Source organism: Etheostoma cragini, chromosome 7 (assembly GCF_013103735.1).
Source record: "Etheostoma cragini isolate CJK2018 chromosome 7, CSU_Ecrag_1.0, whole genome shotgun sequence".
NCBI classification, from domain to species: domain Eukaryota; kingdom Metazoa; phylum Chordata; class Actinopteri; order Perciformes; family Percidae; genus Etheostoma; species Etheostoma cragini.
The window spans coordinates 1,116,223-1,133,238 of NC_048413.1; the positions used below are offsets into that span (position 1 = coordinate 1,116,223).

The 17,016-nt window shown below is 42.7% G+C and overlaps 1 protein-coding gene and 1 pseudogene across 1 annotated transcript in view; both read left to right on the forward strand.

Moving 5' to 3' along the window:
- lima1a (LIM domain and actin binding 1a) overlaps positions 1 to 13,412 on the forward strand; it is a 23,131-nt gene extending 9,719 nt beyond the window's left edge. The window contains exons 5-11 of the mRNA XM_034875653.1: positions 6,389 to 6,455; positions 7,899 to 7,993; positions 9,455 to 9,520; positions 9,695 to 9,746; positions 10,111 to 10,175; positions 10,268 to 10,401; positions 11,689 to 13,412. Of these exons, the coding sequence (XP_034731544.1) occupies positions 6,389 to 6,455; positions 7,899 to 7,993; positions 9,455 to 9,520; positions 9,695 to 9,746; positions 10,111 to 10,175; positions 10,268 to 10,401; positions 11,689 to 12,715 (1,506 nt within the window). The 3' untranslated portion in view covers positions 12,716 to 13,412. The remainder of the gene's footprint in view (positions 1 to 6,388; positions 6,456 to 7,898; positions 7,994 to 9,454; positions 9,521 to 9,694; positions 9,747 to 10,110; positions 10,176 to 10,267; positions 10,402 to 11,688) is intronic.
- Positions 13,413 to 13,740: 328 nt separating this feature from the next.
- Positions 13,741 to 17,016, forward strand: part of LOC117947077 — a 4,183-nt pseudogene continuing 907 nt past the window's right edge.

A 17,016-nucleotide genomic window follows, 5' to 3' on the forward strand; every position in this document is an offset into this window, starting at 1 on the left:
CCCCCCCCCCCCCCCCCTCACGGATCACAATCACAAATTGATAAGACATGGAATCAAAATTGTTGAAATACAAATGATGCCCAAACCTTTGTTTCAGCAACTTCCTGAAACTGCATGGTAGGTGACCTGCAGAGAAAGGAAATCCTTTCATTCACTTTCCTGCTGAAAGTTAGAGGATCAGTTCCACTCTCATATCCCTACACCAACTTAGCTTAGCACAAAGACTGAAAACCAGGTGAAACGGCTAGTCTGGCTCTGTCCAAAGGTAAAAGCCACCTAAAGCTACTTAACACATCTGGTTTTATTTGTTTTGTTTAATCTGTACTAAAGTGTGAATGACGGGTTGTGGTTTTACTGGGAGTTATGTACTGGTCAGCCAGGCTAGTTTCCAGTCTTAATGCTAAGCTAACTGTAGCTCTAGATTTACTGTATAGCTATGACCGTTATCTAATGTATTTTATCCAAAGAATATATTTTTTTTTAAACATATTACTCAAACTGGAGTTTTTTTGGACGGTTTTCAAAATCCTGAGTAAGAACGTGAATGGGATTTTGAATATCGTCCGCAGTGTTGTGACCGTCTAATGCACACTGACCACGAGCTGTGAGATTGTGAAACAAGGGTTTATGGTCCTGCAGAAGCCAGACGGCCGTCCAGAATCCAACTCTTGCCACATTCCTAAAGTGTAACAGACGTTTCTGACTGGTGGACCTCGCCGTTGCCATGGAAATGTTTACGAAACTCTCCAATTAGATGTCCACAGTCTCGTCTGTCTGACGGAATATGTTGGAACAACAAAAGTACCAAATAGGCCTAGCTCTTTAAACCTGAGGAGGTAGTTTTTGTTGAGGTCTCATGGGATCCAGGACCAACGAGGTCTGGTTCTTGACAAAAAAGGACACGTTTATTAAAAAGAAGGGAAAAAAAGTGCTGTTCTAACAAAGACTTTGTTTTTTCACCACAACCTGACCTCGTACAGTATGCAGGCTTTTTAGAAAATGAGATCAAGGAGCATCTCTGGGGAGTTGGGAGAGTCTCTTACTGCATGGTTGTCTTACCAAAGGAGGGATTGTTTCAGGAAATCCTCCAGCGTTAATACCAGATCCATACGGTTGTTGGACAATAGTGTCCACTGTATAGCTGAAGCTGGGCCCTCTGCTTCCCTTTTGTTGAGCTCCTCTTCTCAGGGCAGATGATGTCATAGTGCAGGCTCATAACAGCTGATGTGCACTGGAGCCTCTTCAGACCGCCCTGTCCTTCCCCTCCTCCCCTCCTCTCCTCCGCACCTCATCAATCATCCTTGTCCACTTCTCTGCTCCTCAGCCCTCTGTCCATCTCGTCCCTGTGTTCTCAGTCAACCCCCCTTCTCTTTCTAGACCTCGACCTCCACTCTTTCTCTTCTTTTTGCAGTGTGGCTCAAGAGAGGAGAGCAAAGTTTGTTGGCCCAGACTAAAATATGTCAACAACTATATGCTTGCTGATTTATTTTTATTTTTTTACGGACATTCAGATTTTTACTTTAGCGCCACCAGCAGGACAGTTTTTACTTATTTTACTTTACTTTATCCTGTGAAATATCTCAATTCTAGATATTGGCAGAAACGTTTGTACACCGAATTTTGTACAGACATTCATATTCCTCAGAATAATTTCTAATGACTTGGTTAACACTGACTTTCCCTTTAGCAACACCATGGGGTTCTCATCTGTGGTGGAGTAAAATATTTCTAATGACTTCCCTCCGATCATAATCATAGTAACGTTGACTTTAGTTTTTAATCTAATGTTACCTAAACTTTAAATTAGACCTGACAACCCTACGTAAGCATGACAATATTAGCATTTAGTTCAAAGCACCACAGTGCCTGAGTACAGCATCACTGAGCTGCTAACATGGGTGTAGTTAGGCCCCCCCCACACACACACACACACACACACATGTATCTTCATAATCCCCGCTCCCCTCCTCGGACTGGGCGAAGCATGCAGTCATGAGGCACTCTGAAATTAATTGACCCTCACCCAAATCATCCCCTCCCTCCCACACACAGCTCAGCCCCACCCATCCTCCCCCTCCTTCCTTTCCTCCTACTGTCACCCCCTGCACCAGCTGCTACTCCACCCTCCTCCTGTCTCTGGGGGGCTGCGACAATGTAAAAAAAAAAACACACACCCTCTAAATGATCTGTTACACCACGGCAGACTTTGCCTACCCTCCCATCGTCATCCCCACCTTCATTAGGCAACACCACCCTTTGAGCAGCCCCCCTTGGAACACCTGCTCCCTGTCGCCTTTCCTATTCCCACCCAGTCTACGTCCCCTCCTCCCCTGTCATAACCAAGATCGGGGCTGCTCTGCTCAGTCGGTCTTCTCACTGCTGGTGTAAAAGGTCTGCTGGATTCAGTCCTCAGTCCCCCGAACCGGCTTGGCTCCCGGTCTCTCTGCTGACTCTTCTCTCCCTCTGCCTTTTTCATCGGTTGCTTTCACAAGAGGTAGCTATGGTTTTGCCATTCAGACGGTTCAATATGGGGTTTCTTGCTTTCTTTGTTTGGTCTCAGTCTACTTTTGACTTTTTCCTGTCTGTTCTTTTTTTGTTGTTGACTTCTGTTACATTAGGATGATTTCTCTGCAGCTTTAGGAGGCCTTCATAGAGAAAACGGCAGCAGAACGGCCTGTAGAGAAAACCGTTTCTCAAAGGCCTTTTCATGGGCTAACTTTATCACTGACTCCTTCCAACTGTATCAGCTCACTTTGAACACGATGATGGTGTGGCTAAGGTATATTGCCTTGTTGGTTTTAAAGGCTATGAACTCATGACGTGGGTACCTTCCTATGCGGTCTTTGTTTTGCTTGATGTAAGAACGTTTTGTCTTCGGTGACCTGTGTTTGTGTGTGGAGGGTTCAGGGACAGGGTGCGGTTATTACTGCAAGGCAGTCTGTAAGGGCGCTTTAATAGTATCAGGATTAGTGGCAGATTCTTTGTCTAGCCCGCTGATCCAGCCTCCTGAGACCCAGCCTGGCCACGCAGGGCCCGGCTGCTTGTTTACATCCCAATGACGACCCCCCCCAAACACACACACACACACACACACACATGTACGTACTTGTGTACACCCCCTCCTCATGGACAGACACACACACACAGGCATGCAAACCAATCTCAGTCACCCCCTCTCCCACAAAGCTGCACCCCCGGTCTCTGGAACATAATCCACCCTCGGAGATAGATCCATTCATATGAAGATTTTCTTTTGTTGGGATTTGACTCTGTTCTCTAGTGCCAGACACACTGAGTGCTCATTTGTGTTCTCAGTTATGATTCAGAGTTGGTATGTTATCATACATATATTAATTATAACCGTATAGTTTTACTCACTCCCTGACCCATGCTCAGAATTGGCATGCCCCCAGATGACATTGCCTGTGAGATCACCATCTTTGTACCATTTACCTGATAAAAGGATAGTGCCAGGAGCAAAAACCACAGATTAAAGCGGCTAAAATCAATGTATTTCTGTCAACAGTGGAATAATTGGCTACAGTTGTATAAGGCGTTGCTTGTAGGCGAATCCAGAGCATTAGCACACCACCCTCCAGTTCCTCTCAGCTCTGCAGAGTTTCTGCTCCTTGTCTGTAGTTTTACGGCTGTTTGGTTCACTCCCACGACTCTGTTTTCAGTGGGACAAAACCGAGACAGTTGGAAACTAGCTGGTGAATAAATAGGACCAATTAGCGAAAGAAGAGAGGGAAATGACCCTCCAGGAGTTGGTAGGGACCAAAAATGGAGATTGTTAATAACTGTATTCATCAGGTCAACACAAACGTGACTGCAGATGAATTTCTAATGTTGCTCATATCTGTCGGGTGTGTAAATTACCAACTGTTTGCTAACAAGTTAAATCTGTCTGTCTGTCTGATGAGCAGGTGGCACCTTGTACGGCAGCCCCGGCCACAGGGTATGAATGTGTGTGAAAGGTGAATGTTTCCTGTAGATGTAAAAGCGCTTTGAGCAGTCGTTAAGACTGGGAAAGCGCTATATAAATACAGCACATTTACATATGAACTCAAAAGGTGATGTGTTGTGTTAACAGCTTGTTATGGCACCCCCAAGTGGGCAATAGTGAGTTCTTGTTGTTCAGTCCTAAAGTTAGTTCCTCAGAGGTCTGGACTCTGTGCTTAGTTTAGTTTATCACAGATGTCAGACAGGGCAAACTTTAGAAAGTTGACTTTATAGTGTCAACAAATACTATATGAAAAGACTAAAACCAACAAACCTATTCATAAAAGTGTTGCATAGTTTTATAACCGCTGGTGATTGTAGTTTTTTGCAAATGTTAAACTGGAGTAAATATTTGAGGACTATTGTCAGCGGCGGATTAATCTACAGTTGGTGCTCTACTCAGTATGTGTTACAGAGTTGTATTGCACAGAATAAGAAAAATATGTTTTTATAAATTATTGAGACTTGTTTGAGGAAGCCAAAACTTTAGTACTGAACCCTGATTCACTGTTCTTTTCAGTGATAACTCACGAGCATTAACTAATCCAGACAATGTGTTTTTTTTTGCGTTCACCCTGACCTCTGTTTTGTTTTGTCTTATGAAATCCTTTTGCTTTGTTTTGTCTTATGAAATCCTTTTGCTTTGTTTTGTCTTATGAAATCCTTTTGCTTTGTTTTGTCTTATGAAATCTTTCCCAACTTTTACCTGCTGCACCCTGCAGACACTCGGAGCCTGCGGCACTCAGTGGGCCGCTCGGTGTATGAGGCCACAACGCAGCCTGGCACTGAACAGTGGTGGGAAATAACTAATAATAACTAATATTTAATATATAAGTGCTTTTGCTCAATGATCATTTTATAAAACACTTTGTTAAAGATTAAACCCCTTGTTGACTTTTCTTCTCTAAGCTGTACAGAAAGTTTCATTGAAATAACTGTTTGAATAGAATATGACTTTAAATCAGACAGACAGCAGTTTAAATTCCCCAGATTCAAAAACAAAATTTATATAAAACGTCATGTTGAGTCGATGGTAAACCAATCAGCTGAGAGGCGGACGTCTCCCAGCATGCTCTGGGTCTGCGTCTCAGAACTGCGGCCGCCGTGCTCTTGTGAGATTTTCGTTGCCTACGTGTGCATGACGTCGGACAAAAATCTAACCGGCATGTGACGGGCGCAGATCGTTTAAGTTTTCTTTCTGGTGGATAAAGTACTCTGACAACAGAAATGAACAAGATGGCCAATTTGAAATATCTTCAATTCATATCGATGACCAGTTGTCTAACCAGAAGTGATGTTAGTGCGAGGTCCCAGCTCGAGACTTTTATAATTGATGTCACAAGTTTGAGATATTTCTGGTTTCTTGCTTTTAGAGAGAGTATTTCATGTTCACAAATATATTTACTGAACTTTATTCTGTCGTGGAACTAACATTGGAGTTCTTATTGTAGGTGGTGTTTCCCATAAGTACAAGTACAATATCTGCTTCCTCTAGGACTTATTTCACCCTCTGGCACTGAATCTGTAGTAAACATAGGAGGGAAAACTACCCTTTTTATGTTTTGTCATTTTAGTGGGGAATCTATTGAACAGGTGTTTGAGCCTAACCTGTGTCTCACAGACTGAAGGCTAAGTGAGTAGAAGCGTAATCTGACCTGTTGTGTAATCTGGACCGAACGACGCGTTCCCTCATGCTGGCATGGCTGTCGGTAGGAGTGGTTGGACTGCTGCTGGACCGTTGAGACTTGAACGTGACTTCACCAGATCAACTAAATATATATTCATTTTTCTTTTTTTTTAAATAAAGGGGATGTGGGAGGTGAAGTTAACGGCGCTCAGGTGTGTAAAATTGTAATCTTTATCCGTTTTGAGATACACCCCTGAGCCATACCAGCTCCAGAGGCACAATTTAAAGAAGATGGTCCTGTTTGAGTCTTATGTAATTTTTTTTTTTTTTTTTAAATCTAGTTTTCATGTTTGTAATTGGAAGGTCTGAAGTGTAAAAGCACAACCGATTTAGTTTAGTTTGGCCCGACGGTTGACAGACAGGGTTACTGTCTGAGGCTGCCTCTGCCTGAGCTCATAAGGGGATTAAAGAGGTTTGAACTAGACAGGGACACACACACACACACACACACTGTACCTCGGTGATTGTCTCATGCCTTTGCGTCTCCTCTACACTTTGATCTTCCTGACGGACTGTGTTTGCTCTACCGGCTGGAACATGTGAGCGTCAGCAGCCTGTGTGCTGTTGTGTGTGTGTGTGTGTGTGTGTTGTGCAGAGGCCATGAAAGACACATTGGAGCAGCTTTTTCGGTCCTTCGCCTTCTCCGAGGCCTTGTGTCTGACTGTTTGTGGGTTTACGCTTTTTGTGTTTCTTCTGCAGGTGTCCAGAGAGCAAACGAGTAGAGGAAACGACAGTAATACTGCCAACATGGACCAGCTACTTGGAGGTACATATTCTTATTTTGGTTATATATTTTTATATTCACGAGATGAATAGGAATGAGTTGAGAGAGAGAGAGAGAGAGATGGTGAACAACAAGACTACTGTCTTTGGCTAGACTTAAACTAGCAAAGTATTGAACTTAACAGAAGTCCAAAACAATTAAGATTTATTATTAAGTTTACTATAAAGCCATTAGGGTGCCCCTTCAGGTTTAAATGGGTCACATTGCAAAAAGAAGTACAGAAGTATCCAGAATAGGTTTTTTTAGTTTGGTATTAGTTAACCTATAAATAATTGGCCTACTTTTTATTTTTCTCTTCAACATTGCATTCATCATTTTTAACAATGGAAATGAGTAAGGCCAATGGAAGTTTGGAGACTAGTCTTGCTAGAGGCAGCTAATTGCTAACACATTTGCTGCATCAACTTTAGTAGAATGTCAGTTTTGATATTTTTTTTATCAAAGAGGTTAATACGAGCCTTAGTAGTTTGAGTTGCTCCCAGATAGACGGGGAGGGCGTTCCACGGAGAGAGGGATAGAGTTGGAGGGGTGAGTAGTTCTTTCAGATAGGGTGGGGCATTTCTATAGATGCACTGGTGGGTAAGCAGGGAGACCTTTTTATTCAATCCTGGCAGAAACAGTAAGCCAGTAAAGTGAATGGTGTAATGCTCCACTATGGTCACCAGCCACCTAACTGTCTGCTGCCAATGGGATGGAGAGGATTGAGTTAGGGGTCGCAAATTCCAAACTGTCAGCTGAAAGAGGCTAAAATGCTCTGTGAAGCTCCAGTGAGAACCCTCTGGTGAGCCAATGTTAACCTACAAATCTGGATTATAGCTGCTTTACAATCAAAGGGCAAGTGTGTATATTTTGTGTCAAAGGCAAAAACCTCCACTGCTCCGATGCACATCCGGCTTGGTTGGACCTTTCAGTCCGTCACAAAAAACAAATGTCCTCCCCAAAACGCTTCCTGCCTTCCTCTGGATGGATTACATCCTTCCCAGAAGAGACCGCTGTAGGACCACTGTGACCAGCAGGCTGCCTCAGAGCACAGGAAGTCGGACAAAACCCTCCGCTTCCCTCCACATAGCACACAGCTCCTGACCTCATGTTCCCGTCCACAGCCCGCATGACTAACCAGCACCGCCTCCACTCAGTCTCAGCTGGGTGGAAAACTGCAAGACTATAAATCCTGAACAGGGACATGTTGTCTTCTGATTCGCCAAACAATTTATGGACTGTGAAAACTGAATTAGTGCTGCTTTTGTGGATTTGTGGGCAAAAGTATTTCTAACCCGTTAGAAAGAATCGATTTGCTTCAAACGAGGCCAGCCACGCTCTAGAACCTCGTTGAGTTTTCCAACCAGTCCAGAGTGTGATGATCTGATTTAGAAAAATGAAACTTGAACCACGATCGTTTGCATCAATTGTGTGTCGTTGTACCAGATGGAAGTCTCGCAGAGTCGACTCCCCTCCGGGACCGGATGGCCCTCTACCAAGCTGCCATCTCCAAACAGGAAGTAACTCCCACCTCAGTCAGTGTGAGTACTCCTGTCAATCATCTCCACAAACAATGTATTTGGTTCAACCCACTAACGGTGGTTTTCTACTAAAGTAAAGGTTATTATTCCATATATTTGTGGCTTTAAATATATTTTTATATACCAAAGATTTGCGATGATACGACCTGAAAGCTGCAACTTCTTGCAATGCGCCGCTCTGCAACGTTCTGAAACCCGCCAGTTTCATCTCCATAGCAACAAGTCTCTACTACTTACTTTTGGCCTTTCAGGCTTTCTTTGTAGCTTAATATAATTTGTAGGATCCTAAAATATAAATGAGGAAAGTGATGGTGAGATACTCGCTGCAGTAGCCTTTCTAGTAGAGTGAACAGCGAGGACTTTATTTTCGCTCCCTCTCCTCGCTGCAAATCTATTCTGAGACGTTCTAGTCCAACTGTCTCGTCGCAGCTCTTTTGTCTGAACTGGTTTTTAAATGGCAATATTTAGCATTGTGGTGGTGATATGAGACATTGGACTATAAATCAGCAGACTGCTGTTGACCCCTTGCATCAATTATAATTTATCGTTTCATCTTCAGAAATGTCAAACTTTTTGGGCATTTTATAAGCGAGTCCATCTCTGAGAAGACGACCATCTCGACTGCTTCAATTTTCATTTAATTTTCTTTAATCTGTCATCTGTGAGGCCCCAACCTCAAGGATGAGATGGAACTTTATTTATCTCGAAATTGTTGAGTAGCCGTTGCAGTACAAAGTAGGAAACGGTTTAAATTTATCAATTAGGTTTATTCTGGAAAGGTTTTGAAATGAATATGGTATCTAAAACAACACATACAATCCCACTTGAAGGGAAACATTATTACATATTTTGAATGTAAAGACAGAAATGTATGTAATATTTTTATTTTATTAGGGAAGTTCCATATTTATAAATCAAAATTTTAAAATTCAAAATCATGTTTTAAGCTATTCCAAATTGAAATTGGCATATTTTGAGTCTCTTAAATTGGTAAGTTAGTAACAAATAAGAAACTATATCTGATATATATACTCCAATCTATTTAACTTAAGGTTGTAAGTCTCAATTTTATTTAAATTATTTAAATTATATTTTGCTCTTTTCATGGATTTGTTTATATTGTACTTATCACTTTTTTACTTTTTTTACTTTAAATCTTATGAGCTGTGATGATTGAATGTTAGTTTATTTCCTTTTTTTTAAATTAACTCTCTCTAACAGATCTCCTAAATATGCACAAGGTCAAACATATAAACAAAGTAAAGTTAATTGTATAGGATTACTTTAAAATGTCCCATGGTTCTGTCACTATGTTAACTCAGAGTATTGTACCTGGTTTAAGGTGACTGCTTGGTCCTGTTCCAAATCCAATCAGCTGAGCCAACCGTGGCCTGGAGGCCGTGTTTAAAGGAATTAATGTTTTATATTTTGTTAGTGAAGCTCCCCTCTTGTTTCTCTCAGAGTGATCAGCTGGACGGTCTGTGTGGGAAGCAGAAGGAGAACGTTCCTCCGTGCACTCTGGACCTGGTGAGGAGTCTGACTTAGGATCAGTTATGGGATTTCAAATGGTTATTACTTCATATTTCAGACATGGTGGATGTTTCACCGCATGGTTTATCTGGAAAGGGAAGTTTGTGTGTGGCGGTTTTCTGATGTGGAACAAATGGACAGGGTTGATTTAGTTCTCTTCTCTCGTTTCAGAGTCCAGAGTCTGAACCAAACGGCAGGAAAGGATTCACCTCAGAGAGCAACGGTAATTTACTTTCCATGTGACTCCAGATGATAGGAATCCTCTCCTCTAATGAGAACTTGGCAATCAGCCCATTGTTAGAGTAGATATTTGGGTGTAGTTAATGGAAAAACATTAACTACACCCAATTAATCCAGTCGGTCTGTAAGAGTTATTCAGAAATGATAAATCTACATATTTAATTTGTCTACATCTAGTGTACTATTAGACTGTATCCACTGCTTTATGTTGGATTCCTAAGTCCCTAATGTGTCGGTTAATATGTAAAAGTCAAGTGTACATGTATTGAACATGTAAATGGCTCCATCTAGTGTTCAGAACATGTCACTACCTCTTCTTCACACTGACGGTGTTGTGATCCCAACAGGCTCCGCTTCTGGCACCCCTACATCCTCCAATCAGAGAGACTCTTCTCAGCCCAGGACTCCCAAGGTGAGTCCTCACAGGAAACAACCTTTGAACCAGAAAAAATACACATTAATGCCATGTGGGGAATTAATGCATTACCTTTTGTGTGTGAGCAGGGCTTCCGCCTGCCTGTGAGGGAGACCTGCGTGTCGTGTCTGAAGACGGTCTACCCTCTGGAGAGGCTGGTGGCCAATCAGCACGTTTACCACAGCTCCTGCTTCCGCTGCTCCCACTGCAACACCAAACTCAGGTGACGACGACGACAAACTCTACAGGGACTTAACCGAGGCTTTGGGGACATTTTTAGGCACTTGGTTACATAAGTTTCTTTATACTAATATTACTTTTTCAAAACTCAGCGTTTTTACCGCCACCCAGTCAAGCACAACTAAATCCAAAATAAGAACCTGAACCTTTGGTTGTTGCAGCAGCACAAAGACAGCAATAACTACAGATAAGTCGAGGGGGAAAAGAGTAAATGAATAAGAGGTATTTTAAAGTAAAATAATAGAATATAAATTTGGACACAAAAGGAGTGTGGCAACCAGTAGTATTCCAAAATGTATCTTTTGTAGCAGCAGTATTTGACTTTTAGTTTTCTGGTTTATGGAAAATAAAGTAAAATACTGCTGATACAAGCAATACATTTTGTAATGCTACTGTGATGCATTACAATAAAAAATGAAAAATCTTATCTTTACTGTAAGAATTGTGATACCTATTTTGTACTTGTGTATATACTATTTCCTTTTTTTTTTTTTACTAAACTCTGCATACACAACCAATGTTCTCAATGCTGAGTTCAGGTGTAGCGCCCCTGGTTAGACTTCGAGCAAAGGTTCATGTTGTCGAGCCTTCTTGGTGTTTTAAAAATAGTGATTTTGATGTGATCATAGAAGTGATCCTGCACGCCCATTCAAAAGGCCATTTGACCAAAAACCTATAATACAGTAAATCTTATATTTTGTATTAGCGTGGCTTTGGGGTCCTTGGGGCCTTTTTTCCTTTTCACGTCAACTGCCGTCAGGGCCTTGCCCTTTGGGTCAGAGACCCTTATTTATTTTTATGCAATCATACATGTATGTTCCACCACAATCCCGCCTCGTCCATCGGGTCCCATGGAGGGTAGTGGGCAATGCGTTTGACTGGTCTGTGGGACCCCGGAGGCCAAGGCCACTGTAGCAGGAAAAATACAGTTTGAATACAGGACGGGTCTCTGGGACCCGAAGGACAAAACAAGGATTAAGTGGAGCTTCCATCCTAATTGTTTTTAAACAAAAGTTTGATTCTGGTACATTCACAAAAAGTTTGCATTTTAGTAAAAGTTACGCTTTGATACATGTAGCATACTGAATACCTCCACCAAGCTCACATTAAACGGTTTCATCCTGCAGTTCTCATCGCACCATCATGGTTTGAAACGAGATGTCCATCCATACCCACCAGTATTATTCAGAAGATGATCTGATGGCATGAGAGACTCATTTCTCAGCTTGTTTGTATTTTCTAATTTCGTCTCCCTTTTTCATAAATTTAGTTTGGTGAACTACGCCTCCCTGCACAACAACGTCTACTGCAAGCCGCACTTCTGCCAGCTGTTCAAGGCCAAGGGCAACTACGACGAGGGCTTCGGCCACCGGCCCCACAAACAGCTGTGGGAGAGCAAAGGGGAGAGCGGCGAGACCTCAGCACAATCCAACCCTTCGACCAAGCCAACGAACCAGATCCCGGCCTCTGACCTGGACAGCCCCAGTGTGGAGGACTCCCCGCTGGCTAAAGTCAATGTGCTGATGGCCACTATGGAGGCTCTGGGACAGGGATCCCCGGAGAAGTCTGACAGACCCACTGAGACCCGCAGGCTCAAAATCTCCTGGCCACCAAGAACAGAGCTGGAGGATTCGAGCGGCCGCACTGGCACCGCCACAACGGGCGCAGACGAGGGGTCCCCCAGTAAGCCAATCCGAGCCAAGTGGCCCCCAGAGGAGGACTCCCTCTCCTCACCTCCTGAACAGGCCAGAGAGACGCCCTGCCTGCGCCGCACCTCCTCCCTGAAGGAGCGCAGCATGCCCTTCACACTGGCAGGACAAGCTCCTGCACCTGAGGCCAGAAGTCTGCCTGTAGACAGGCAGCTCAGTCCTGAACCATCCAGCATGGAGCTGCAGCACTGCGGCCAGTCCACAGACAGCCAGACACCCACCGAGGACAGCTGTGTGGACGTCCACACCAGCTCCGGAGAGGAGGACCAGGAGGGGGAGATGAAGACGGAGTACACACCGGATGATCAGCCTGAGGAGGAGAAGATGGAGGACGTGGAAGAAGATGGAGATGTGTTGGAGGAAGAGATGGCCCCTCTGAAACAGGAGGAGACACCCACAGACATCTTGTCTCCTGAAGGTGAGGTGGAGGCCAGCCAGTCGTCTCAGGATGTGGGCTTCTGGGAGAGCGAGGAGGTGGAGGATAAGGAGGAGGCTGTGCAGCAGCAGGACGAGGAGGTGCTGACGGTGGAGGAAATGATCAAACGAAACCGACACTACGAGGACGAAGAGGAGGAAGAGGATGTATGAACTGATCCATCAACAACATAACATGCACACTTGGAGGACTTCATGCCATTCCTTCTTTTTTAGATGTTTTCTTCTCCTCTTCTTAAGAGTTCAGTAGCGTTCACACCAGACTCTACTGAACTCTCTTTGTGCCTCTTTCGAACACTTTTTGAAACATTTAAAACAAGATTCCTACAAGATAGTTTTTACAAGGCTATTGTCCCTCAAACACTGTTTTTAAATGTACAATATTTAAAATTACACCCCATGTAATGAATGTTTTTAGCACTGAGCTGTCCAAATGAATGACATGTAGAGAATTCTTTTTCTGTAATTTTTCTATGTTCCTTGAATGCTCCTAATCTGGATTGAAACTGTTATAAATAGCCTACCAATAGCATGGTCCTCTTACTAGACCAAGAAGTGGGATTAATATAGCTTCTTAAAGGTGTCCTTAATTATAAATGGGAAAGCTAAAAGAAGACGTCTTAGAAAAGAGAGCCCAGGCCAGCACTAGGATCAGTTTAAAATAACTGATTTGGATATGTTTCGACTTTCAGTGGAAAATACATTAGTCACCTTACCCTCTATTCAGTTGACCTACTGTATGTACATGTTAGACTTAAAAAAGTAATAACTGGATTGAAATACTGATGTTTTTAAAACCAAGGGACCAAATATCCTTCATAACTGTTTAAATAAATTGTTGTATGCAAAATGTTTTGTCTGAGTAGCTACTGTCATCTGGGGACTTTCATACAATTAAGTAGTTTTGAAACCAGAACCAGTTAAAAACTTGAGTTGATACCCTGGTATCTATACTTCTACCGGAGTATTAAATGTGAAGACATTTGACACCTCTGTGGATTTGGGATTTTACAAAAATAATAAACGTAAAAATTGTATGGTATAGCCTACATGTTATTTTTTAATCTTGATAAAATGGATTGTCACGTCAATAAGTCTGGCAAATATTTAAAAACTATTTAACATTGGCGTGTCTTTGGGTAACCAATAAGAAAGGGGCTCTTTTGTCCCAGGACCAATCGGATTAAGCAGTTCTTTAGCCCCCCCCCCCCCCCTCTAGGTTTGTTAATTAGTTTCAAAACTGCAAAACAAAAGCAGATATTTCCCGCTCTTAACTCCGGGATAAAAGGCATTTGCCTAAAAACTAGCCATTGTCATAGCAACTCACATAGCACTCTTGGTAGCGCAGCTGTGAGTTTAGTCCTTAAACTCACTATCCTTATCTATCCTTATTTCAACACATTTAGGACGCAACGTCAGAAAACATGGTAAGTATGGAATAATGGGATGTTTTCGTTTTGATTTAACCCGGCCCACAGCGCTTCAGTTTGTAAAAACTAGCTAGCTAGCCATTAAAAGGACGGAAAAAGCTAGCTATTAACGCTAGCTTTAGCTAACATTGGCTAGCTAGAATTTTCATTCGTGGCAAATTAGAAGAGCAGTTGACGTTACGTTTTAATAACTATTTTCAAAACTCCATGAGGGCATAAGTATAGGGTATGATACTGTATTTTCCTCAGAATGGAAAGCCACGAGCCGAGGCATGTTCCGCCTTAACATTAACGTAACTGCCTTTGGTGGCGACCTCTAGCTCACCCAGTAACAGCTACGCCCACGTTGGCTGAGTCTTGCAGCGGCCCGGGTTCAAATCATAGACCGTTAATGTTAATACAGTCCAAGGTTCGAATCCGACCTGCGGCCCTTGCTGCGTGTAGTCCATCTCTATCCACTGTCACCATAATAAAGGAAAAATAAATAATTTCTTTAAAATTCTTTTCTTAAAAATAAAATAAACAAAATTGTAAATTGTTTTTTAAACAACGTCACGTCAGAAATATAAACGTAACATTAGCCATAAGCTAAGACGTTCTGTTAAAAGAAAGTTGTTTTATTTATCGGTAACTTCACAAGTTAGAAAGTCTGAGCTATTAAATGGCAACTGAACTCACCTTGACAGACGAGGCCCGCGAAGATTATTTTCTGGTAAACGTCGCAGTTAAATTTTGCATTGTACAGTCACACTGGCATCTATGTTTTCTTCAACATGTTTAAGCATTGTTGTTTTTGCCAACTATGTAAGATTTATTCCTGCGATTGGGGGAAAATCGCCTTGCAGATAATTTAACCGCGGTGTCCGACATTTTGATTCCACTTTTTTACTTTACGTTACGTGTTCCATACGTCTCCATTACACTATTATTAACACATAGCTGGCTCGTCATAGTAGGCCTATCGCAGGACATCTGAAACATGATGTATATCATTAATAACATTGAGTAAGACACCTCCACAATTAGGGGAAATGAGCTCATACTTGACCAGACTGTATTTTAAAGAATTTTTAAATTATTTTTCAGCAGCAGCTATGTTGTCATAATGTTGTATTATCTCTATCTGGTTCTTTTTCCCCCTCCTTCCTTTGACCTTAGCATTTTAGGTCTGATGATCTCAAGCATCTAATTAGTTCAAATGTGTAGATGTCTGGCAATATTTAATGGTACATGCTTCAAATTTTTTTTTTCAGCGTGAGTGTATCTCCATCCATGTCGGTCAGGCTGGTGTCCAGATTGGCAATGCATGCTGGGAGCTTTACTGCCTGGAACATGGGATCCAGCCGGACGGACAGATGCCCAGTGACAAGACCATCGGAGGAGGAGATGATTCCTTCACCACCTTCTTCAGTGAGACCGGAGCTGGAAAACACAGCCCAAGGGCTGTTTTTGTCGACCTGGAGCCCACCGTCATCGGTAAACTCCCATAAAATATAGATGACAAAGTTGACCTTTTTTCCTAAAATGAAATCTTCAAGTGACTTCTGATCTGTCTCTTCAGATGAGGTGCGCACTGGGACCTACCGCCAGCTGTTCCACCCTGAGCAGCTGATCACAGGCAAGGAGGATGCTGCCAACAACTACGCCCGTGGACACTACACCGCCGGCAAAGACATCATCGACCTGGTGATGGACCGGATCCATAAACTGGTGGGTAACTTGATATCAGGAATCTGTTCCTACTTTTTGAATAAAATTACATAACTGTATCCAGGGGCGTTTCTAGGACTTGAGGAGGTTCAGGGCTTAGCCTGGACCCATTTAACTTAACTGAATGCAATGCAAAACGGGGATTGGCTTGCCCAGCTTGTTTGTAGCCAGTGTTTATTTTAGCTGGCCAGTTTGTAGACGTAAACCAACATTTGGCCTAATCAAAACTGACCATATGCTTTATGCTAGAAATATCTTTGCATAAAGGGAAACATGACAATCCCAATATAAAAACATAATGGAATATTTTGCAGAAAAGCTCTCAGGCCTTCTGTATTGCTTTTTAAATGTATTCTCCTTTGGATTGACTTTTCTATTTACATCTGAGTCAGCACACATACAGCATAGGCATCATTTACTCTTCCTTCTTCTTTTACATCTTTTGTTGAGGATGTAACCTCCTTATTGTCTATATGAAAATTATTCTACTCAATGATAAATGAATTGTTAATGAATTAATAAACCCTTAGACTGTAATATTTCAGATGTGTTTGAGCAAGATTTCTGCTCATGTTCAAAACTGTTTGCGCATTCAAAATATAACTCATCCCATCTGTGTTCTCCGAGATAGGAGTTATGATATTTTGAGAAAAATAAAGTTATTACAACAATAATTAGGTGATTTCTCTGATACGGTAGATCTCAGACCTGTTGACAGACACAGTCTAGGGAAGTGGCTGTACGCTGCTCTACATCTGAAGTGGAAAACTGAAACTACAGCAGAGATACACGGAGCACAAACAGGACACATCTCTGCAGCATGTCCACAGAACAGCGCGTCCATTACCTGAAGCACAGTGAAATACGGCAATTTATGATTTCGGGGGTTTACAAGCTATTGTACGGTTTCATATTTGGCAGTCAACTTTTCAAAATAAATTGGGGCTAAAGCCCTGGCAAAATTGTCTGAGGCCGCCATCCGACTGTATCTCTCTGTCTCTCCCTCTCTGTCCTCAGGCCGATCAGTGCACCGGTCTTCAGGGCTTCCTGGTCTTCCACAGCTTCGGAGGGGGCACCGGCTCTGGTTTCACCTCCCTGCTGATGGAGCGCCTGTCTGTCGACTACGGCAAGAAGTCCAAGCTGGAGTTCTCAGTCTACCCAGCTCCCCAGATGTCCACTGCCGTGGTGGAGCCCTACAACTCCATCCTGTGCACCCACACCACCCTGGATTACTCAGACTGTGCCTTCATGGTGGACAACGAGGCCATCTACGATATCTGCCGTAGGAACCTCGATATCGAGCGTCCTTCTTAC